Source organism: Pristiophorus japonicus, chromosome 16 (genome assembly GCF_044704955.1).
Source record: "Pristiophorus japonicus isolate sPriJap1 chromosome 16, sPriJap1.hap1, whole genome shotgun sequence".
Taxonomy (NCBI): domain Eukaryota; kingdom Metazoa; phylum Chordata; class Chondrichthyes; family Pristiophoridae; genus Pristiophorus; species Pristiophorus japonicus.
This window is the reverse complement of record NC_091992.1, coordinates 8,363,091-8,382,640: the sequence shown is the minus strand read 5'-3', so window position 1 is coordinate 8,382,640 and position 19,550 is coordinate 8,363,091. Positions and strand designations below refer to the sequence as shown.

General features: G+C 48.5%; 1 protein-coding gene across 2 annotated transcripts in view; it reads left to right on the top strand.

The window, feature by feature from the left end:
* Positions 1 to 4,408: 4,408 nt before the first annotated feature.
* The window catches only part of gdpd1 (glycerophosphodiester phosphodiesterase domain containing 1), a 56,002-nt gene continuing 40,860 nt past the window's right edge, over positions 4,409 to 19,550 (top strand). The window contains exon 1 of one of the 2 annotated variants that reach the window (XM_070856953.1): positions 4,409 to 4,632. In XM_070856953.1, coding sequence (XP_070713054.1) covers positions 4,497 to 4,632 — 136 coding nt within the window. In that variant the 5' untranslated portion in view covers positions 4,409 to 4,496. Of the gene's footprint in view, positions 4,633 to 5,533; positions 5,609 to 19,550 lie in introns of those variants that run through there. The other variant, XM_070856954.1, reaches the window with a different exon arrangement.

Here is a 19,550-nt window from a genome sequence, read left to right as displayed (position 1 = left end):
TCTCTGACCTCCTCCAGCCCCACAACCCACCGAGAACTCTGCATTCCTCTATTCTGGCCTCTTGTGCATCGCTGGCTTCCTTTGCCCCACCACCCTCAGCCGTCTGAACCCCAAGCTCTGGAATTCCCTCCCTAAACCTCTCCGCCACTCTACCTCTCTCATCTCTTGCAATGCTCCTTAAAACCGACCTCTTTGACCAAGCTTTTGGTCACCTGTCCTAATATCTCCTTTTGACTCGGAGTCGATTTTCCTGTCTGATTGCACTCCTGTGATGCGCCTTGGGACGTTTTGCTGCGTTAAAGGCGCTTTTTAAAAATTTAAAAATATACTTTATTCATATAAAAATTTGCACAATACATTCGAAAGCAGTTCAGTACATTTGGATGCGGTCAGCAATCCCATACATTATATTTGGATGCTGACCGCAGTTCCGTTCAATACATTTCTTTACATTTCAAGGTACGATTCATACAATCCAGGATACATTGTGGTACGTTCATCAAGTTACATTACATGTGTCACCGTACGGTACACAGTGAGGGTATAGTTACATTTGTTTCCAACAAGCATTATGCAACAGAACTTGCATTATACATGGCACTACATAGGTGTTAGCAGATCATGGTGCTCTATGTATACAAAAGGTTTACCATTGCAGCCCGAGGGGAGTTTTATACTGATTCCATCCCCTGGGTTTACCTTGGCGGAAGGGCTTTAAACTGTGGCTCTTCCCCACCGTGCCTTTGCGGCGACTGCGCCAATTTTAAGTGCGTCCCTCAGCACGTACTCCTGGATCTTGGATTGCGCCAGTCTGCAACACGCAGACGTGGACATCTCCTTGCTCTGGAAGACCAGCAAGTTTCAGCAAGACCAAAGAGCGTCTTTCACCGAGTTGATGGCCCTCCAGCAGCAGGTGATGTCAGTCTCGGTGTGTGTCCCTGGGAACAGCCCGTAGAGCACAGATTCCTGTGTTACGGAGCTGCTCGGGATGAACCTCGACAGCAACCACTGCATCTCTTTCCAGACCTGCCTTGCAAAGGCGCAATCTTGAAGAAGGTGGGTGACAGTCTCGTCCGCCCCGCAGCCAACTCGGGGGCACCGTGCCGTGCTGCTGAGACGCCGGCTGTGCATGAACGCTCTGACGGGTAGGGCCCTCCTCACCGCCAAACAAGCTACATCTTGGTGCTTGTGTGAAAACTCTGGCGATGAGACGTTCTGCCAAATGAGTTCGACAGTCTGCTACTGCGTTAAAGGCGTTGGATAAATATAAGTTGTCAGCATGATTTTTTTTAATTGTGAGAGCTGCCTCCACAATCCTTTACTCTCCCTGTACCACCTGAAGGTGAGCGGGTGGGTGGTGACTTCCCTGCATGTCAGTGCCAGTATTGTTTGTCCGTGGCCAAGCAGAAGCCACTGTTTTTTGTTTCCCTCAAGCTGTGATGGAGACATTTTGTTACAGTTGCATCTCAGGTTACCAGCTTGGTGACCGCCAGGTCATTGCACCTGGAAACTGACTGGAGACAGCAAAGGTTGCCTGGAGCCGATTGGCTCCCATTCCTATTGGAGCATTGTAACTTACACATGAACAAGTCATCATGTGACTCTCACCAGAGTATTAAACACTGCTGACTCATAATAAAAACAGAAAAGTGCTGGAAATACACTGGGTCTGTTGGCATCGGAAAAGAGAGAGTTTAATGGTGTAGTCACTGGATGCCAAGTGGCTTGTGGTGTCATCAATATGTCATGGCACAAGGAGATTTTGCATATACAGCTCAGAATATTTATTTCATGCATAACCATAGTGTTTATACTGCAAGTGGACACTGTGTGTGTGTGTGTGTCAGTGATTCACAGGGAAAGAAAGTTGAGATTTTTTTTGGAGGGTGGGGGGGGATCCGTGCCCTGTTTATGTATCCAAAATAATTGTCGTTCATGTGAATCTCTTTTGGAATTGCTCACAGTAAGTTGGAGGAAAAGCCATTTTGTAATGACAAGAGTGTTACACTGCAATATACATTGCTGTAAATGTGGAGCTATGTTAAAAGTGGCAGGTCTCCAGTCCTGGTTAATCCTTGCCACTGGATAAAGGCCTAGCTCTGTCAAACCTGTGTGATGGCTGATGTGTAACGGTCACTACACGTTTAAATAAAAAACGCACAGGCATCTTCCACCCCTGGAGTTCAGGACTGGAATATCGGGTCCTTCATTAAAACATCTGCGAACTCGTCCCTTTTGGTGTGGAAGCAAGTCATCCTCGTTCAAGGGACCGCCGATGATGATGATGATGTTACAAGTGGCCTGAACTTTTAAGGTCTGAACGTTTAAGCCACAGGGGTGTATTTGCTGTAAGTAAACCAAAGCTTGGGATCAAATATAATTTAATTGATGTTTGCAGAAGGAAATTAGCATATTGGAAAGTGTTTGTCATGTTTTGGCTCGGGGTCAGAGGAAGCATAGTTCCGTCCTTTAGATTGTTTGCATTTGTAATGTCTGAAGTGTGCCAAACGTGCACTAGATGCAAGACTTTCAGATAGATTTGTTGCTTAAAGTAAAATTATAGTCTAATTTTATTCATTATAAATATAACTGCACAGAATCAGAATGTCAAACCAAAAAAAGTGCAAGTGTTGCATATCTGAACTAAAACTCCCAAAATTACTGGAATGGATGGAAATTGTGTCAAAATCTGAACGAAAAAAAGACTGGCTTAGCACTTTGCCTAGAATCAGATGCTGAGGGACCTGTTTAATATCTAGTTTCATGGAAAATGATTCTGTGCCTGCATTTTATTTCTGTTGCTCAGATTTCAGGATACACTTTTCCGTTAAACAATGCATGTGTCCAACAATATCATACGTACAAAAGGAAAATACTGCGGATGGGATGCTAGAAATCTGAAATAAAAACAGAAAATGCTGAAAATACGCAGGTCAGGCAGCATCTGTCAAACAGCGATTTACTTGTATTTCTTGCAATTTAGTGTACTGTATTCGTCGCTCATGCTGCGGTGGTCTCTACATTGGGGAGACCAAATGCAGATTGGGTGACCGCCTTGCGGAGCACCTCTGTTCAGTTCGTAAGCCTGACCCCGAGCTTCCGGTCGCCTGTCACTTTAATTGTCCATTCCACTCCAACTCTGACCTCTCCGTCCTCAGCCGCTTGTACAGTTCCAATGAAGCTCAATGCAAGCCCGGGGAACAGCACCTCATCTTTCGATTTGGCATTTTACAGCCTTCTGGACTCAAGAGTTCAACAATTTCAGACCATAACCTCTACCCCTATTTTTTCATATGGCAGCTGTTGATTCTGCCATTCCCATTTACACCCTATCTGGACTCACCTTTTGTTTATTTACTTATCCCATTACCATCTCTTGCTTTGTACTAGCATACCATTGTACTATCCTATCGAATTCTGCCCTCTTGAGCGTCCCTGATTATAATCGCTCAACCATTGGTGGCGGTGTCTTCTGTCTGCCTGACCTGCTGAGTATTTTCAGCATTTTCTGTTTTTATTTCAGATTTCTGTAACTCACTGCCCAAACTCCTCTGCCTCTCTTTCCTCCTTCAAGACGTTCCTTAAAACCTACCTCTTTGACCAAGCTTTTGGTCACCTGCCCTAATTTCTACTTATGCTGCTCGGTGTAAGAAATGTTATCTTGTAATGCTCCCGTGAAGCACCTTGGGACGTTTCACTACATTAAAGGCGCTATATAAATACACGTTGTCGTTTAATCACTCCTGCCTTCCGTCGTATCACAGACCTTTTGTTCTTTCCTCTCTCTGCAGCGGCAATTAAGATGTGTTACATCTTTAACTTTTTCCAGTTGTGACCAAAGGTCACGGACCTGAAACGTTACCCCTCTCTCTCTCTCTCTTTCCACAGAGACTGCTGGAGTATTTCCAATGCCATATGTAACTAGCGTTTTTGATCTTGTCTAAATGGTATAGGGTTCTGTCTATCTGTGTGAGGTAATCTAATCTCAACTTCTTTGCTCTTGTCAACAGTAAATTTGGAAACCCCACTGCAGCGCTCGCTGAGAGCAGAGCAGCACACACTCTCTCGGTTTTGCATGAAATATTTTGTGCAAAGGTTTTTTCCTTCAGCTCCTAATAAACCCCGCAGCCAGCCAAGGCGTCTAATAATAAGCACCGCAGCTTTTAAATGGATCCTGTCTCTTTGTGACAGGTTGTGGCGCACGCGCAGATTGTCCTTTATTTTGTTGCAACACCGAGGAGGCGGGGTCTGGCCGGGGCAGGCGGCGCTGCCATTGGCTGGCCGCGCAACAATCCGCGGCTTGTAGCCAGCAGCCGGCCAATGGCAGCGCGGCAGGCGGCCGTGCGCAGGAGCGGCTCCCGGTGCTGTGGTGAGCGGCGGCGGGGGTGAGGGGCAAGGGAGAGCTGCCTGTCCATTCACAGCCCGGGCTGCCTGCAGCACCCAAAGGGGGAGAGAGTGAGTGCGGGGAGAGGCCGCCGGCAAACGGGGGGAAAGAAATGTCAGCCGCGCTTTACATTCTCTCCACGCTGGGCGGCTATGCGCTCACCTCGGCTTTGCTCTTCAAGTGCCCGAACCTGCTGCACCGCAAGAAGAAGCAGAGCTTCAAGTGCCGGCATATCTCGCACCGCGGAGGTAAGTGAGCGGCGGATGTGGTGTGTGTGTGTACACAGATAAATCAATCTCTCTCTCGCTCTGCCTCCCCCCCTCTCTCTGACCCCCACCCCCTCCCTCTCTGCTCTCCCCCCCTCTCTCTGTCCCACATGAGCACCATTTCTGTGATTGTAACAAAAGGAACTTTGCGGGGATTCTTAACATAGAAACATAGAAAATAGGTGCAGGAGTAGGCCATTCGGCCCTTCGAGCCTGCACCACCATTCAGTAAGATCATGGCTGATCATTCACCTCAGTATCCCTTTTCTGCTTTCTCTCCGATGGGAATGGGATTTATTCAGTCATTTACAAGCAAAATTGTTGGTCCTAAACCCATACGGTGTGACTGCTGGGCTGTCGCTCGGTGCAGCTGATAAATTATCTCCATTTTTTTTTTAAAAAAGGACTTAAATGCATGGAAGATGAGTCAACATCTGAATTTTAGTCTGAGTGCCAACTGATGGTGAAAGCCGTGTCCAAATGCACTGCAGTCCCGTGCCCCCCAATCCCCCCGAGCAACACCGACACTGCCTCTCTTTCCCGGGGGTAACGAGGAGCCCCTCACTCAGCTTCTGGGGGCAAAGGGGAGGCCCTCACTAAGCTCCTGGGGGCAAAGGGGAGGCCCTCACTAAGCTCCTGGGGGCAACGGGGAGGCCCTCACTCAGCTCCCGGGGGCAATGGGGAGGCCCTCACTCAGCTCCCACCCCGGCTCCCTGATGACTCCCTCCCTCCGCTCCCACGGCCAGGGTTTCGAAATGATTCCTTCCTTATTCCTGAAATATGGATTTAATCCCATTTGTTTCTCAATCCCTGTCCGGCCACCGCACACAGGGCAGCGGCTGACGCCGCGCTGACTGGCCACGAGAACAGAAGAAGGGGGTAAAATAAACATGCAACCTCTCCAGACCACGGCACACTCTGCACCCAGATATCATTCCAGGAAGCTGAGTCATCAGAGGTAAGACTTGCCAAGGCAGAAACAAATCAGATATCCAGCTAAACTAACGCCACACTTTACATTCTTTGTGTACAAATCTTTGAAAGTGATAGGATAGGTTAATAAAGCACATGGGATCCGGGGTTTTATTAATAGAGGCTGTGCTAAACCTATATAAAATGCTAGTTGTGCCCGAGCTGGAGAATTGTGTCCCAATCTGGGCACCGCACTTTATGAAGGATGTGAAGGCTTTGGGGAGGGTGCAGAAGAGATTGACTAGAATGGTTCCAGGGATGAGGTAATACAGTTACGTGGATGGATTGGAGAAGCTGGAGTTGTTCTCCTTGGAGCAGGGAAGGCCAAGAGGAGATTTGATAGAGAAGTTTAAAATCATGAAGGGTTTAAATAGAGTAAATAAAGAGAAACTGTTTCCAATGGCTGAAGGGTCGATAACCAGCGGGCACAGATTTAAGGTGATTGGCAAAAGAACCAGAGATGACCTGAAGAAAAAACATTTTACACAGCAAGTGGTTAGGATTTGGAATGCACGGCCTGATAGGGTGGTGGATACAGATTGAACAGTAGCCTTCAAAAGGTAATTGGATAAATACTTGGAGAAAGAATTGTAGTTGCATGATCAGCCATGATCATATTGAATGGTGGTGCAGGCTCAAAGGGCCGAATGGCCTACTCCTATTTTCTATGTTTCTATGAATGGGGAAAGAGCAGGGGAGTGGGATTGACTGGATTGCTCTTTGAAGGAGCCAGCGCAGACTTGATGAGTCGATTGGCCTCCTTCTGTGCTGTACCATTCTATGAAACTTCACATGGGTTCAGGCAACTGAGCTGTACAGGCTCCGACTATCCCAGGTATGATCCTTTGTTTGTGCTCTGTTTGCTGATCTGACCTGGGCTGGCTGTTGTGGTGCCTCAGTTAGCCTCCATGTCCGTGGACTAGGCTGGTGGGGGGGAATTGGCCTGAAAGGACCATCAGTAACCCCCCCTCCTAACCCCCCGCAATTGAAAATGTATACGTCGGTAAAGGATGAGCCTTGGCTGTGATGTCCCGTGCGTTGCCGCTCTGGCTGTACTTACTGTCAACTCGTATTGGGCAAGGCACTGAGGGCTCCCAGTGTCTGTGCAGACAGGGAGTCAGTAACAGCACATTGCAGAGACGTGACTGGGGGATAATGGACGCTGAGAGTCACAGAAGCAAATGTTATGAAGGGTGATTAAAAGCTTGGTCAAAGAGGTGGGTTTTAAAGAAGATTTTAAAGGATCTTAAAGCACCTTGGAACGTTTTACTACGTTAAAGGCGCTATATGAATGCAAATTGTTGTTAGAGATTTGGAAGGTGGTGGGGTCTAGACATGGAATCCCAGAGTTTGGGACCCAAGCCACTGGACATGATTACCAATGGTGGATCAAAGGGATAGGAAGACCAAGTTGGAGGAACAGAGTTGAAAGCCTGGATGAGATTCCAGAGATAGCAAGGAGCGAGGCCGTGAAGGAATCCTTTTAAATTGGGGTTACTGGGGAACAGAGCCAACACAGATCAGGAAGGGCAGGGAATAGGAGTGAGTGGGACTTGGTGTGGGATAGGGCAGCTGAGTTTCCCACGAGCTGACGTTTGTGGAGGATGGGAGGCCAGGCAGGAAAGCGTTGGAATAGTTGAGCTTGGGGATGAGGGTTTCAGCAACTGATGGGCTGAGGCGGGTAATGTTATGGAGGTGGAAGGTGATGGTCTCTGTGATGGAGATGATGCGAGAGCGGAAACTTAGTTCGGGGATCAAAGATGTGCCAGCTGTGGCTCCATGGGCAGCACACTCGCCTTTTGAGTCAGAAGGTCGTGGGTTCAAGTCCCACTCCAGGGACTTGAGCACAAAAATATCTATGCTGACAGTGCAGTGCTGAGGGAGTTTAGAATGAGACGTTAAACCGAGGCCCCGTCTACTCTCTCAAGTGGATGTAAAAGATCCCGTGGCGCTATTTTGAAGAGGAGCAGGGAAGTTATCTGCGGTATCCTGGTCAATATTTATCCCTTGATCAACATAAACGAAAAAAACGGATTATCTGGTCATTATCACATTGCTGTTTGTGGGAGCTTGCTGTGGGAAAATTGGCTGCCGAGTTTCCTACATTACAACAGTGACTACACTCCAAAAGTACTTCATTGGCTGTAAAGCACTTTGAGATGTCTGGTGGTCATGAAAGGTGCTATATAAATGCAAGTCTGTCTATCTTGTATGCTGAATGGGGTACCCTGTCCAGAAATCCTCTCAGGTGCCAGAATGCAAATGTCAATTGAGACACAGATTTACGTTTGCCTTCTTGATGACCGTCCATCACCAAAGCATGGTGGCGATTGGACGATACCTGGTCATTGTTTTCACGAGGGTTGCACAACTTGATCAATTTTCAGACAAATCGCCTCTACTCTTTCATCCTCAGGGTCCCATCCCACAGCCAGAGATCATTCACGTTGGCTGTAAGAGTATTTGTCGAAGGTGGTACAGCTCATTGGAGGGCCAGCACTGTGCTGTGGATTAGTAGAATATAGATTCCGACTTCACTTCTCCCATACAGTAAGGCATGGATTGCAGCTAAGCCCATTGAATGGCCCTAAATGGTAGTTGAGGACTGGAGTGTAACCTGTCGTAACATTGTGTATCTCCGCTGACATCCATTATTCAAACGCGGGGATTGAAAGGCTGTTTGATAGTGGGAGGAGGATGAATGGACATACATGAGCCTGATTGCATCATCACTTCCAGCAGGGGTAGCTGAAAGGCTGGGCTGATCTCCCCTGCAGGGTCCCATCCCTCCAATACTAACCCAACCCAAGCTTTGCAACCCAACTGTGAGCAGCTATCTCAGCACAGACCTGGGAACAACCTGGGAGCTTTCCAATTGGTATAAATCAGCTAATTGCTAGCCATACTCACAGATTCATAAAATAGAATCATAGAATGGTTACAGTATAGTAAATCGGCATTCGGCCCGTCGAGCCCGTGCCGGCTCTCTGCAAGAGCACCTCAGCCAGTCCCACTCCCCCCGCCCTTTCCCCGTAGCCCTGCAAAGTTTTTTCCTTCAGGTACTTTTGCAATTCCCTTTTGAAAGTCACGATTGAGTCTGCCTCCACACCCTTTCAGACAGTGCATTCCAGATCCTAACCACTCGCTGCGTTTATATAAAAAAAAAAAGTTTTTCCTCATGTCGCCTTTGGTTCTTCTGCCAATCACCTTAAACCTGTGTCCTCTGGTTCCCAATGGGAACAATTTCTCTCTCTCTACTCTGCCTAGAACCCTGTAATGTCTGTAAGCTTGTAATGTTTGTAGCTCCACACTGTGGATGTGGACGTATTGTGTACTGCAAGTGCAGGGTTAATAATAAACAGAACTGGGCAGATTTCCGGAGACTTCCGAGAGAGCTGCCTGCCATGTTAGGAAGCTGTGTGTGCTGTGCTCTGTGAATATATCGCAAATCCCTTCCCCCCACCCCCCCCCCCCGCCCCCACAATATGATTTTAAACACCTCTATCAAATCTCCTCACAACCTTCGCTGCTCCAAGGAGAACAACCCCAGCTTCACCCGTCTATCCGTGTAACTGAAGTCCCTCATCCTTGGAACCATTCTTTAAAATCTTTTCTGCGCCCTCTCTAAGGCCTTCACATCCTTCCTAAAGTGCGGTGCCCAGAATTGGACACAATACTCCAGTTGAAGCCGAGCCAGTGTTTTATGCAGGTTCATCATAACTTACTTGCTTTGTACTCCATACATCTGTTTATGAAGCCCAAGGTGCTGTTTCAGCCTGCACTGCCAACTTCAACAATTTGTGCACATATACCCCCATGTCTCTGGTCATGTATCCCCTTTAGAATTGAGCGCTTTAGTTTATATTGCGCCTTCTCATTCTTCCTACCAAAATGTTTCACTTTGCACTTTTCTGCGTTAAATTTCATCTGCCACGTGTCCGCCAATTCCACCAGCCTGTGAGGTATTTAAGGTGATTGGCAGAAGAACCACAGGCGACTCGAGAAAAAACTTTTTTACGCAGCGAGTGGTTAGGATCTGGAATGCACAGCCTGAATGAATCTGCCTCCAGCATCCTATCACGGCTTTCAAAAGGGAGTTGGATAAGTACCTGAAGGAAAATATTTGCAGGGCTACAGGGAAAGGTCGGGGGAGTGGGATGAGCTGCAGTGTTCTTGTAGAGAGCCGGCACGGGCTCGATGGGCCGAATAGCCTCCTGTGCTGCAACCGCTCTGATTCTGAGACGGGAGCCAGTTTCTTAATTTTCATGAGGCCAACTCCCCTCACAAAGCCATATTGTAATCTCCTAAACAGTTGCAGCCAGACAATAAACCTGGGACGCAGTTATCTGCACGGTGTGCTCTTGCTGCATAATCTTCTCGGTACAATCATTCGTATCTTGGAGGCTGAGTTGCACGATTCTGATCTTCCTGCTGGACTTGGCCGTGAGGTGCAGTATAGGATTGCAAATCACCGAATCAGTAACCCAGCCAAATAACATGCAGTCAGTGACGTGTGTGTGTGATATCTAGCTGAGACCATCAGTTGGAAGGTGGTAGGAAGGGAAAGAATTATGATCCTGGAATGCGTATCTGGTCCCATTGTACAATGACACAGCTGCCAATCTGGCAGTTCAGCAGTTGTAAAGGTGGGAAGATTGTGGTGAGTCATATTTATTGACTTACAAGGTGGGAAATATTTGAACGCCTTTTGCCCCCACACGTGTATGATCCCATGCATATGGCAAAAAAGAAAAGACTTGCATTTATATAGCACCTTTCATGACCACCAGACGTCTCAAAGCACTTTACAGCCAATGGAGTATTTTTGGGGTGTAGTCACTGCTGTAATGTAGGAAACGCGGCAGCCAATTTGCGCACAGCAAGCTCCCACAAATAGCCATGTGATAATGACCAGATAATCTGTTTTAGTGATGTTGATTGAGGGATAAATATTGACTAGTATACCGAGGAGAATGCCCCTGCTCTTCTTCAAAATAGTGGCATGGGATCTTTTATGTCCATTTGAGAGAGCAGACGGGGCCTCGGGTTTAACGGCTTATCCGAAAGACGGCATCTCCGACAGTGCAGCGCTCCCTCAGCACTGCACTGGAGTGTCAGCCGAGATTTATGTGCTGGAGTGGGACTTGAACCCACGCCCTTCTGACTCAGGGGCAAGTGTGCTACCCACTGAGCCACAGCTGCCCCTCCTTCAAAATCCATGTCTTTGACCCCATCTTTGGTCACCCCCTCCTTTGGTTTGGCATCCTTTCTACCCCCTGTAAACCTCCCCTTGTGGGACCTTTCGTTCTACGTTTAAGGCGTTTCTAAATGCAAGATATGGTTTTATTTGTGGACTTATCCCTGGAGACTCGCCCCAGACCACATTCTGCTGATGTGTGAAGTGATCAAGGACTCACTGATGTGGCAGACCTTGAACAGCTGACTGATGCTTGTGACCAGCACCTACAATCACAGCCATCAAACGTTGTAAAAATTACACCACAGCAAGGGGAAATGCAACGGTCCCGATCAGTCACCAAATGACTCATACCCAACAACGTGCTGATCTTGGTCAGAGAACAGTCGGGTGCTACAACTGGCCCCGAGTTACCTGAGTTAGCAACAAGGGGGCAAAAGCAGACAGGGTTTAAGAAAAGCAACAGGAACAGGAGTAGGCTAGAGATCCCGTGACCCTGCTCCGCCATTCAATAAGATCATCGCCAATGTTTCCTTTAATTTTTTGAGGGCCGCCATTCACATTTCCAATAATGCGCGTTTTTTCCATTCAAAATCCAGTGAGCCGGCTGCAGGGGACCTCCAGATAGCGGGGCAGTCATGCGGCTTAACGGGAACATTGATCCTGACGGACCGACAGCAGCTCCACTTTCCCACCCTGTCCCCTTATCACTTGGTTCCTATTGTGTTCCTAACACAGATGAGACTGCACACAGGGAGGTTAAAGTAACAGTGACCTCAGTCTTTAATAAGACACTCCAGAGTGAGGAACAGACCTTAGGGGCCGGCTTATATACAGTGCTCCCAAGGGATGCTGGGATCCCTTGGAACTTCAGGGGATGAGCTCCCTGGTGGCGGAACATGGGGGTGCATGCTTTACAGATACACAACAGTTCCCTTAGTGTCCCAGATTCTATCATACAGACAATGACGGACAGGTAAAGACCATCTCATCCATCCAGCCTGTCCCACACAATTGTGCCAACTCGCATATCACAACATACACACCCCGCCCGCAACAAGTAGTTAACAGGCTCTGATAAACCTTGTGAATAAATGAATAGTCAGAAGGCCGAGCTCGTCACAAATAACACAAGCATGGGTATATTGTTTATAAATGATTACATGAAAGCAGTTAACATGAAGTGTTATCAGTTGTGTCGCATGAATGACTCGGCTGCCCGTGTCCTAACTCGCACCAAGTCCCGCTCACCCATCACCCCCTGTGCTCGCTGATCTACATTGGCTCCCTGTTAAGCAACGCCTCAATTTCAACATTCTCATCCTTATTTTCAAATCCCCTCCATGGCCTCACCCCCTCCCTATCTCTGTAATCTCCTCCAGCCCCACAACCCCCCCCCCGAGATGTCGGCGCTCCTTTAATTCTGCCCTCTTGAGCATCCCTGATTATAATCGCTCCACCATTGGCGGCCGTGCCTTCAGCTACCAAGCTCTGGAATTCCCGCCCTAAATCTCTCCACCTCTCTTTTCTCCTTTTTAAGACGCTCCTTAAAACCCACCTCTCTGACCAAGCTTTTGGTCACCTGCACTAACTTCTCCTGATGTTGGTTGGTGTGAAATTTTGTTTGCTAACACACCTGTGAAGCGCCTTGGGACATTTTACTGCCTTGCGGGCACTATATAAATGAAAGTTGTTGTTGCTGGACACGAGCCAATCAAGCAGCTTGGCAGAAAGACATACTGGCGGTGTGGGGCGGGGGGAAACCAATTACCTGATTTCGGCAGGGGCCGCCGTCCCAGCAGAAAAAAATAAATCGGAAAGCAAGTTAATCCAGGCTGACTCACCCCCTCAGCTGCTGTTTGTGGGGGGATTTTGGCAGAGGCCCAGCAGCTAGCCATCTGCTCCCTTAAACTAGCGAGTGGTGTGAGTGAGGCAGGGGAACCGATTGGACTGAACAGCAGATGGAAGATGGAGCTGTCCTTTATTCAGCAGTCCAAGTTTCGAATGCAATAAGGACCTCAAACTGAAGCGTACTTCTTAAAACGCTTTAGTCAGAATTTACCGCAAATGAGCAGCAGTGGGAACATGGCATGCAATAGGACAGTCACTACCGAGACTATGTCATACACTAAAGAAAGACTTGCATTTATATCGCGCCTTTCACGACCACTGGATGTCTCAAAGCGCTTTACAGCCAATGAAGCACTTTTGGAGTGTAGTCACTGGTGTAATGTGGGAAACACGGCAGCCAGTTTGTGCACAGCAAGCTCCCACACACAGCCATGTGATCATGACCATATGACCTATTTTTATTATGTTGATTGAGGAATAAATATTGGCCAGGACACCGGGGATAACTCCCCTGCTCTTCTTCGAAATAGTGGGATCTTTTACATTCACCTAAGAGAGCAGACGGGACCTCGGTTTAACGTCTCAACTGAAAGACGGCACCTCCGATAGTGCAGCGCTCCCTCAGCACTGCACTGGAGTGTCAGCCTAGGTACTGTGGGGTAGGACATAGCCAGAAGAGTGGAATACAACTGCGGCGTATCGTGCTCTAGTCATAAAAACATAGAAAATAAGTGCAGGAGTAGGCCATTCGGCCCTTCGAGCCTGCACCACTATTCAATAAGATCATGGCTGCTCATTCCTTCAGTACCCCTTTCCTGCTTTCTCTCCATACCCCTTGATCCCCTTAGCCATAAGGGCCATATCTAACTCCCCCTTGAATATATCCAATGAACTGGCATCAACAACTCTCTGCAGCAGGGAACTCCACAGGTTAACAATTCTGAGTGAAGAAGTTTCTCCTCATCTCAGTCCTAAAAGGCCTACCCCTTATCCTAAGACTGTGTCCCCTGGTTCTGGACTTCCCCAACATCGGGAACATTCTACCCGCATCTAACCTGTCCCGTCCCGTCAGAATTTTATACGTTTCTATGAGATCCCCTCTCATCCTTCTAAACTTCAGTGAATAGAGGCCCAGTTGATCCAGTCTATCCTCATATGACAGTCCAGCCATCCCTGGAATCAGTCTGGTGAACCTTCGCTGCACTCCCTCAATAGCAAGAACGTCCTTCCTCTGATTAGGAGACCAAAAGGTCGCACCTTGCAATATTGCAGCCAGTTCTAGTGGCCAAGAAACGAGAGAAACATTTAAGTGCTGGAGGCAGTGCAGAGTAAGCCACAAGCCCGTACCCATTGTCAGGGGTCCGAGTTATCAGAAAAGACTGGAGAAATTCAGCCTTCTGTTAGCACCTTTTAATGTAGTAAATCGTCCCAAGGTACTTCACGTGAGCATCATAAAATTTGGCACCAGGCCACAAGGAAATATTAACGCAGGTGACTAAAAGCTTGGTCAAAGAGGTAGGTTTTAAGGAGCGCCTTAAAGGAGTAAAGAATGCTGGCGAGGCAGAGAGGGTTATGGAGAGAATTCCAGAGCTTGGGGCCCAGGCCACAGAAGGCACGGCCACCGATGGTCGAATGTTGAAAATCAGGGCTACTCGAGGGTAGAATTAGAGGAGCAGAGAGATCACGGCAGGGGGGGGTTGTGGAGCTGGAGGAGATTAGAGATGGGGAGGGGCGAGGCTGTGGAGGGATTTGAAAACAACGATGAGAATTTTGAAATGGAGTCATTGTTTAACTGGGAGCCAATGTAGGTCAGCGAGCACAGGGGTGATGGGTGAGCAGGACTTGGTGCAAGTTAGGACACGGGCTGCTGAGTTTTGGATCACTTCAAGTTTCCGTAGTGTAGAATGTGGGAGGCCAGCCAGGAGTGAGTTGGAATAGTCAAGTCTAGAGGTAACAAAGGCATGGATAAGGGTTTTGGCAGCGGGTGAGCTGAGGCAAGGGGGATGTTACGGAGGTGGAAATAGGTGGTCTTAGTTATGCTGCGGATATGTGGTTCATTTCAGGGTCAAATGTGACACCAAGGTTGCGAACCGCCTGGCTTAGCCTCCGAGAGATGCTAGGGAGAGGGATGGAGTCTATATTCAGAACCACTGACTTCAGTGTAACTGATTATTGGACGGGCTGCATAACCTAGGGCAGAGTGGATAGGACGGACCTATTTCCCTTAGCAGAGGGGTCAAATGACCAGGGAGCAGAGATTTACGGTAAGTGGTCGAAGGATTAGAGGGGATTGAGGAGAACATTTTTCACCCAGAGGGTGGTGGGGATCTGGAACTCACTGCCTGAAAGGGTGGTAGAGGCAGAAACACTCATCGCATTTAAAAGGTACTTGGATATGCCATCATCATCATCATAGGCAGTCCCTCGGAATCGAGGAAGACTTGCTTCCACTTTTAGATATGCCCTTGAAGTGCCGTAACTTACAGGGCTATGGACCTAGTGCTGGAAAGTGGGATTAGGCTGAGTAGCTCGTTTTCGACCAGCACGGACTCGACGGGCCGAATGGCGGCCTCCTGTGTCATAATTTTCTCTGATTCTATCAGATGTGAAACAACCTGTTTTGCAACCCTGCAAGGTCCAGTATCACGCGCAGGTTTGCTCAGGAATGGTTTCAGGAAACTCGCATGAAGGGTGTGAAGTCCCCCGTCCCCCCCCCCACCCCACCCCCTGTAGATGGAGTCATGGAGGCAAAAACAATGGGAGGGGAGAGGCGGGCATCAGGACCTCAGTGGGCAGAGGAACCAAGTTGGAGCAAATGGCTTTTCCCACCTGCATAATCGCACCTCTTCCATCCTGTGCCAGCTTTGGCTCAGTGGGCAGCACACTTGCTTCTGAGTCAGAATGTTGAGAGTTCAAGTCCCACTCCAGGGACTTGAGCTCAAAGAATCCAGGCTGACATGCCCAGTGCAGTGCTGAGGGAGTGCTGCACTGTTGCAGGTGCCGTCTTTCGGATGAGACGTTAAACCGAGGCCCCGTCTGCCCTCTCGGGTGGATGTAGAAGGTCCCATGGCACTATTTTGAAGAAGAGCAGGGGAGTTATCCCCGGTGTTCTGGCCAATATTTATCCCTCAATCAGCATAACAAAGACACAGCCAGGGAGGGGACCCATGCAGGGACATTAACACGAGGCTGACTATTTTAAATTTGAGGCTTTGGGGGAAGACCAGGAGCCAACGTCAATGAGGACAGGGTAAAATGAAACATTAGAAAGAGATGAGATGAGTGTCATCTTATAGTGATTTTAGGATTTCTTTTTAAGTCTATATGTTCCCTCCTGATTTCCTCCTGCCTGCTGAATGCATAGGCTCTTCCTGGCGTACCAACACGTGGGATCATACGAAAAGAGAACTGCACGGGTGAGCTATCGGGCTGTGGCCAACACCCGTGACACTGCTCTCCAGCAAGAATCAGTGCCAGAAGCGGCAGAGGAAAGTGAAGACAAGGGCACGGTGGGGGGGGGCGAGCCAATCACTGAACAGATCTGTGCAGGCAGAGCTCTCAGCACCAGCCGATTTTTTTTTTCTCTTGGGGACTTTTCCAGTTTCTCCAAACACCATCCGAGAGGGTGGGCGAAGGTCTTCAAACCCATCAATCGCCAACCTCCTGCACAGTGACCGGAGGCAGCCATTCAGCCCCTTGAGACTGTACTGCCATTCAGTTAGATCGTAGCTGATCCGTATCTCGACTCCATTTACCTGCATTTGTCCCGTAACCCTTAGATTTTTGTTAGGCAAAGGATATTATCAGTCTCAATTTTGATATTTGCAACTGACCCCCCCCCCCCCACCCCCACCCAGCCTCAACAGCTTTTTGGGGGAGAGAGTTCCAGATTCCCACTGCCCTTTGTGTGTGAAGAAGTGTTTCCTGACATCACTGAACGGACTAGCTCTAATTTTAAGGTGATGTCCCCTTGTCCTGGACTCCCCCACCCGAGGAGATAGTTTCTCGATCTCCCCTATCAATTCCTTTAATCATCTTGAACACCTGAATTAGATCGCCCCTTAATCTTCTATACCCGAGGGCTAGTCTATGCAACCTGCCCTCCTATTTTCACACTCTCAGCCCCGGTGTTTTTGCACCACTGACAGTCCCACTCTCCCGATTCATTTTAATAGGCCCAGGTTGAATACAGAGTCTGTGCTCAGGGCTGCGTTTTTTCGCCGTGCTCCCACGGCCCGCCGGTTTCAGTTGGAGTTTCAGGATAACCCTCGGGAGCGGGGACTGCCGCTAACCCAGATACGTCTCGACGCCGATCGTAGATCCCTCCCCCAAACCCCCCTCCTTCAGCTGTGGTTCAGCATTTGAGCGGTTGCGGGGGGTGGGGGGAAAATCAGTCATTTTGAGTGTGGTGGGGGTTTTTTGTTCCCTAGTCCAATTGCACAATGGCCTGTGCGAGTTGTGACTGTGGGCGCTGATGACCACGGGCAGTCAGCAGTTCCAGGTCGATCACAGCAGCGCACGTCCTTATTCTCGATACAGATCAGCAGGTTTCGGTCGGAAACGGTCTCCTGGGAAAGTCGCACCAGTAAAATTATTTAACATTTCAAACCCAGCTAGAGTGGTATCATTCTGTAGCTTTTTAAATGAAAAATAAATTCTCCCCCTCCCCCACCCCATGGTTCTCCTCCTCCTCCTCCTCACACTGAGGTACAATCGAAAAGCTCTGTTACCTCCTGTAAAAATCGGATAGCCAGGTAGCGAAGGATGGAATACTGGAGCCTAGGCTTAAGTCACTTTATTTACAGAGACACTCTGTACACCCCCAGGATAAACTGCCCCCACTTCCCGAGCCTGCGAGAGTCCCACCACCCGAATACAATCAGCAATCTTGCCCAAGTGATATATATTTGTTTCATGGGTTCTTTGCTTAAGAATTCAAGCAACACATTGCTATTCAGAACTAGTTGGTTTATTAGCAAAAGGTTTAACAATCACACTACACATTACCAATTCATCCACCAGGCTCACAACCCACCTGCCTTGTCGTGGACGCCCCGAACCCAACTGGCCGGGGTTTTATTGAGTCCTGTGAATGTCACGTGACTGGTTGAGCCACTCACAACTCAACAGCTCAACAAACCTGTGAGCATGCTCAGAGGTGCATACATTACAGTGACCATTCTTCATTCCTGAGCCCGTCCGGCGGTTGACCGACGGGAGTGTGGGGAGAAATGTCTACTTGTGAAAGTCCCTGTGCCTCGGCAGCATGGCCAAAATTCTCATGCGCCGTCGCTCGGAGAGCACAGGACAATGCCGACACGCTGCCTTCGACACTGGCCTTCGAATTTCAGAATCCGAGAATGTCTCTGATTGATTTATGAGATTCAGCTAATGGAATGTCTGTACAATCGTGGGCCCAAGACAGGTGTGGATGGAGATGGCCATTCAGCTCACCGATCAATAAAGGCCCGACAATTATTTACGAAGATTTCCGAGGATGTTGCCAGGACTGGAGAGTTTTAGCTCTGGATAGGCTGGGTTTGTTTTCTTTGGAACAGAGGGGGCTGAGGGGGAGGCTTAATTGAGGTGTATACAATTAGGAAGGGCCTTGGATGGAGTGGGTAGGAAGGACCTATTTCCCTCAGCAGAGAGGTAAATAACCAGGGGGCATGGATTTAGAAGGATTGGAGAGAATTTGCGAACTTTCTTCACCCAGAGGGTGGTGGGGGTATGGAGCTCACTGCTTGAAAGGGTGGTAGAGGCAGAAACCCTCACCACATTTAAATAGTACTTGGATGTGCACTTGAAGTGCTGTAACCTACAGGGCAATGGACCTAGAGCTGGAAAGTGGGATTAGGCTGGGTAACTTTTTTTCGAGTGGCACAGACACGATAGACCGAAATGGCCTCCTTTTGTGCCGTAAACATTTTGATTCTAATTACTCCCCAATCACAGCATTAGACAGTGATCAGCAGCAGGAACCCTGTTTGTCTCCCTCCCCTCCCTGTCCCGTTATCCTTGGGGCCAATTGCAGTCCCTGACTACAACTGTAGCTGGGCTCAGCAAACCGATTGGTCACCTCGTGTCTGATTATGGGAAGGGGAAGAGGGGGAGGAATGGGAACAAGACACTATTTGCTCATTGACCATGCTATTACACAATTGTGTGTGTGTGTGTGTGTGTGTGTGTGAGAGATAGTTGTAGCCTCTGATCATACGGAGTGGTCAGTAGTTGAAGGTCCACCACGGAACAGGATGCGGATTCTCGAGACAGATCAGCAGGCTGTGGTCAGGGAAAGTTTCCTGGGAAAACGCCACTGAAAAGTTACATTTCAAAAGAAAGAAATGTTTGGTCGGTTGCATTTTATAATCTTTTTATTTAAAAAAAAAAAAATCCCATCCGTTTAAGGGATGAGTGTGGGGGCTGGTGTGCAACGGTCACCACACGTTTAAAAACATCCACGCACAGGCATCTTCCACCCCTTCAACGGGAGTTCAGGACTGGAATATCGGGTCCTTCATTGAAACATCTGTGAACTCATGTGGAAGCAAGTCATCCTCGTTCGAGGGACCGCCTGTGATGATGATGATGACCCGAGCTCTGCAAACTACGAATGTCCCAATTAATTACCTCTGCTCGGGAGAAGTGGGAGCGCGCGGGAGAAAAGAAAGACTTGCATTTATATAAGCGTCTTTCACGACCACCGGACGTCCCAAAGCGCTTTACAGCCAATGGAATACTTTTTGAAGTGTAGTCACTGTTGTAATGTAGGAATCGCAGCAGCCAATTTGCGCACAGCAAGCTCCCACAAACAGCAGTGTGATAATGACCAGATAATCTCTCCTTTTAGTGATGTTGGTTGAGGGATAAATATTGACCA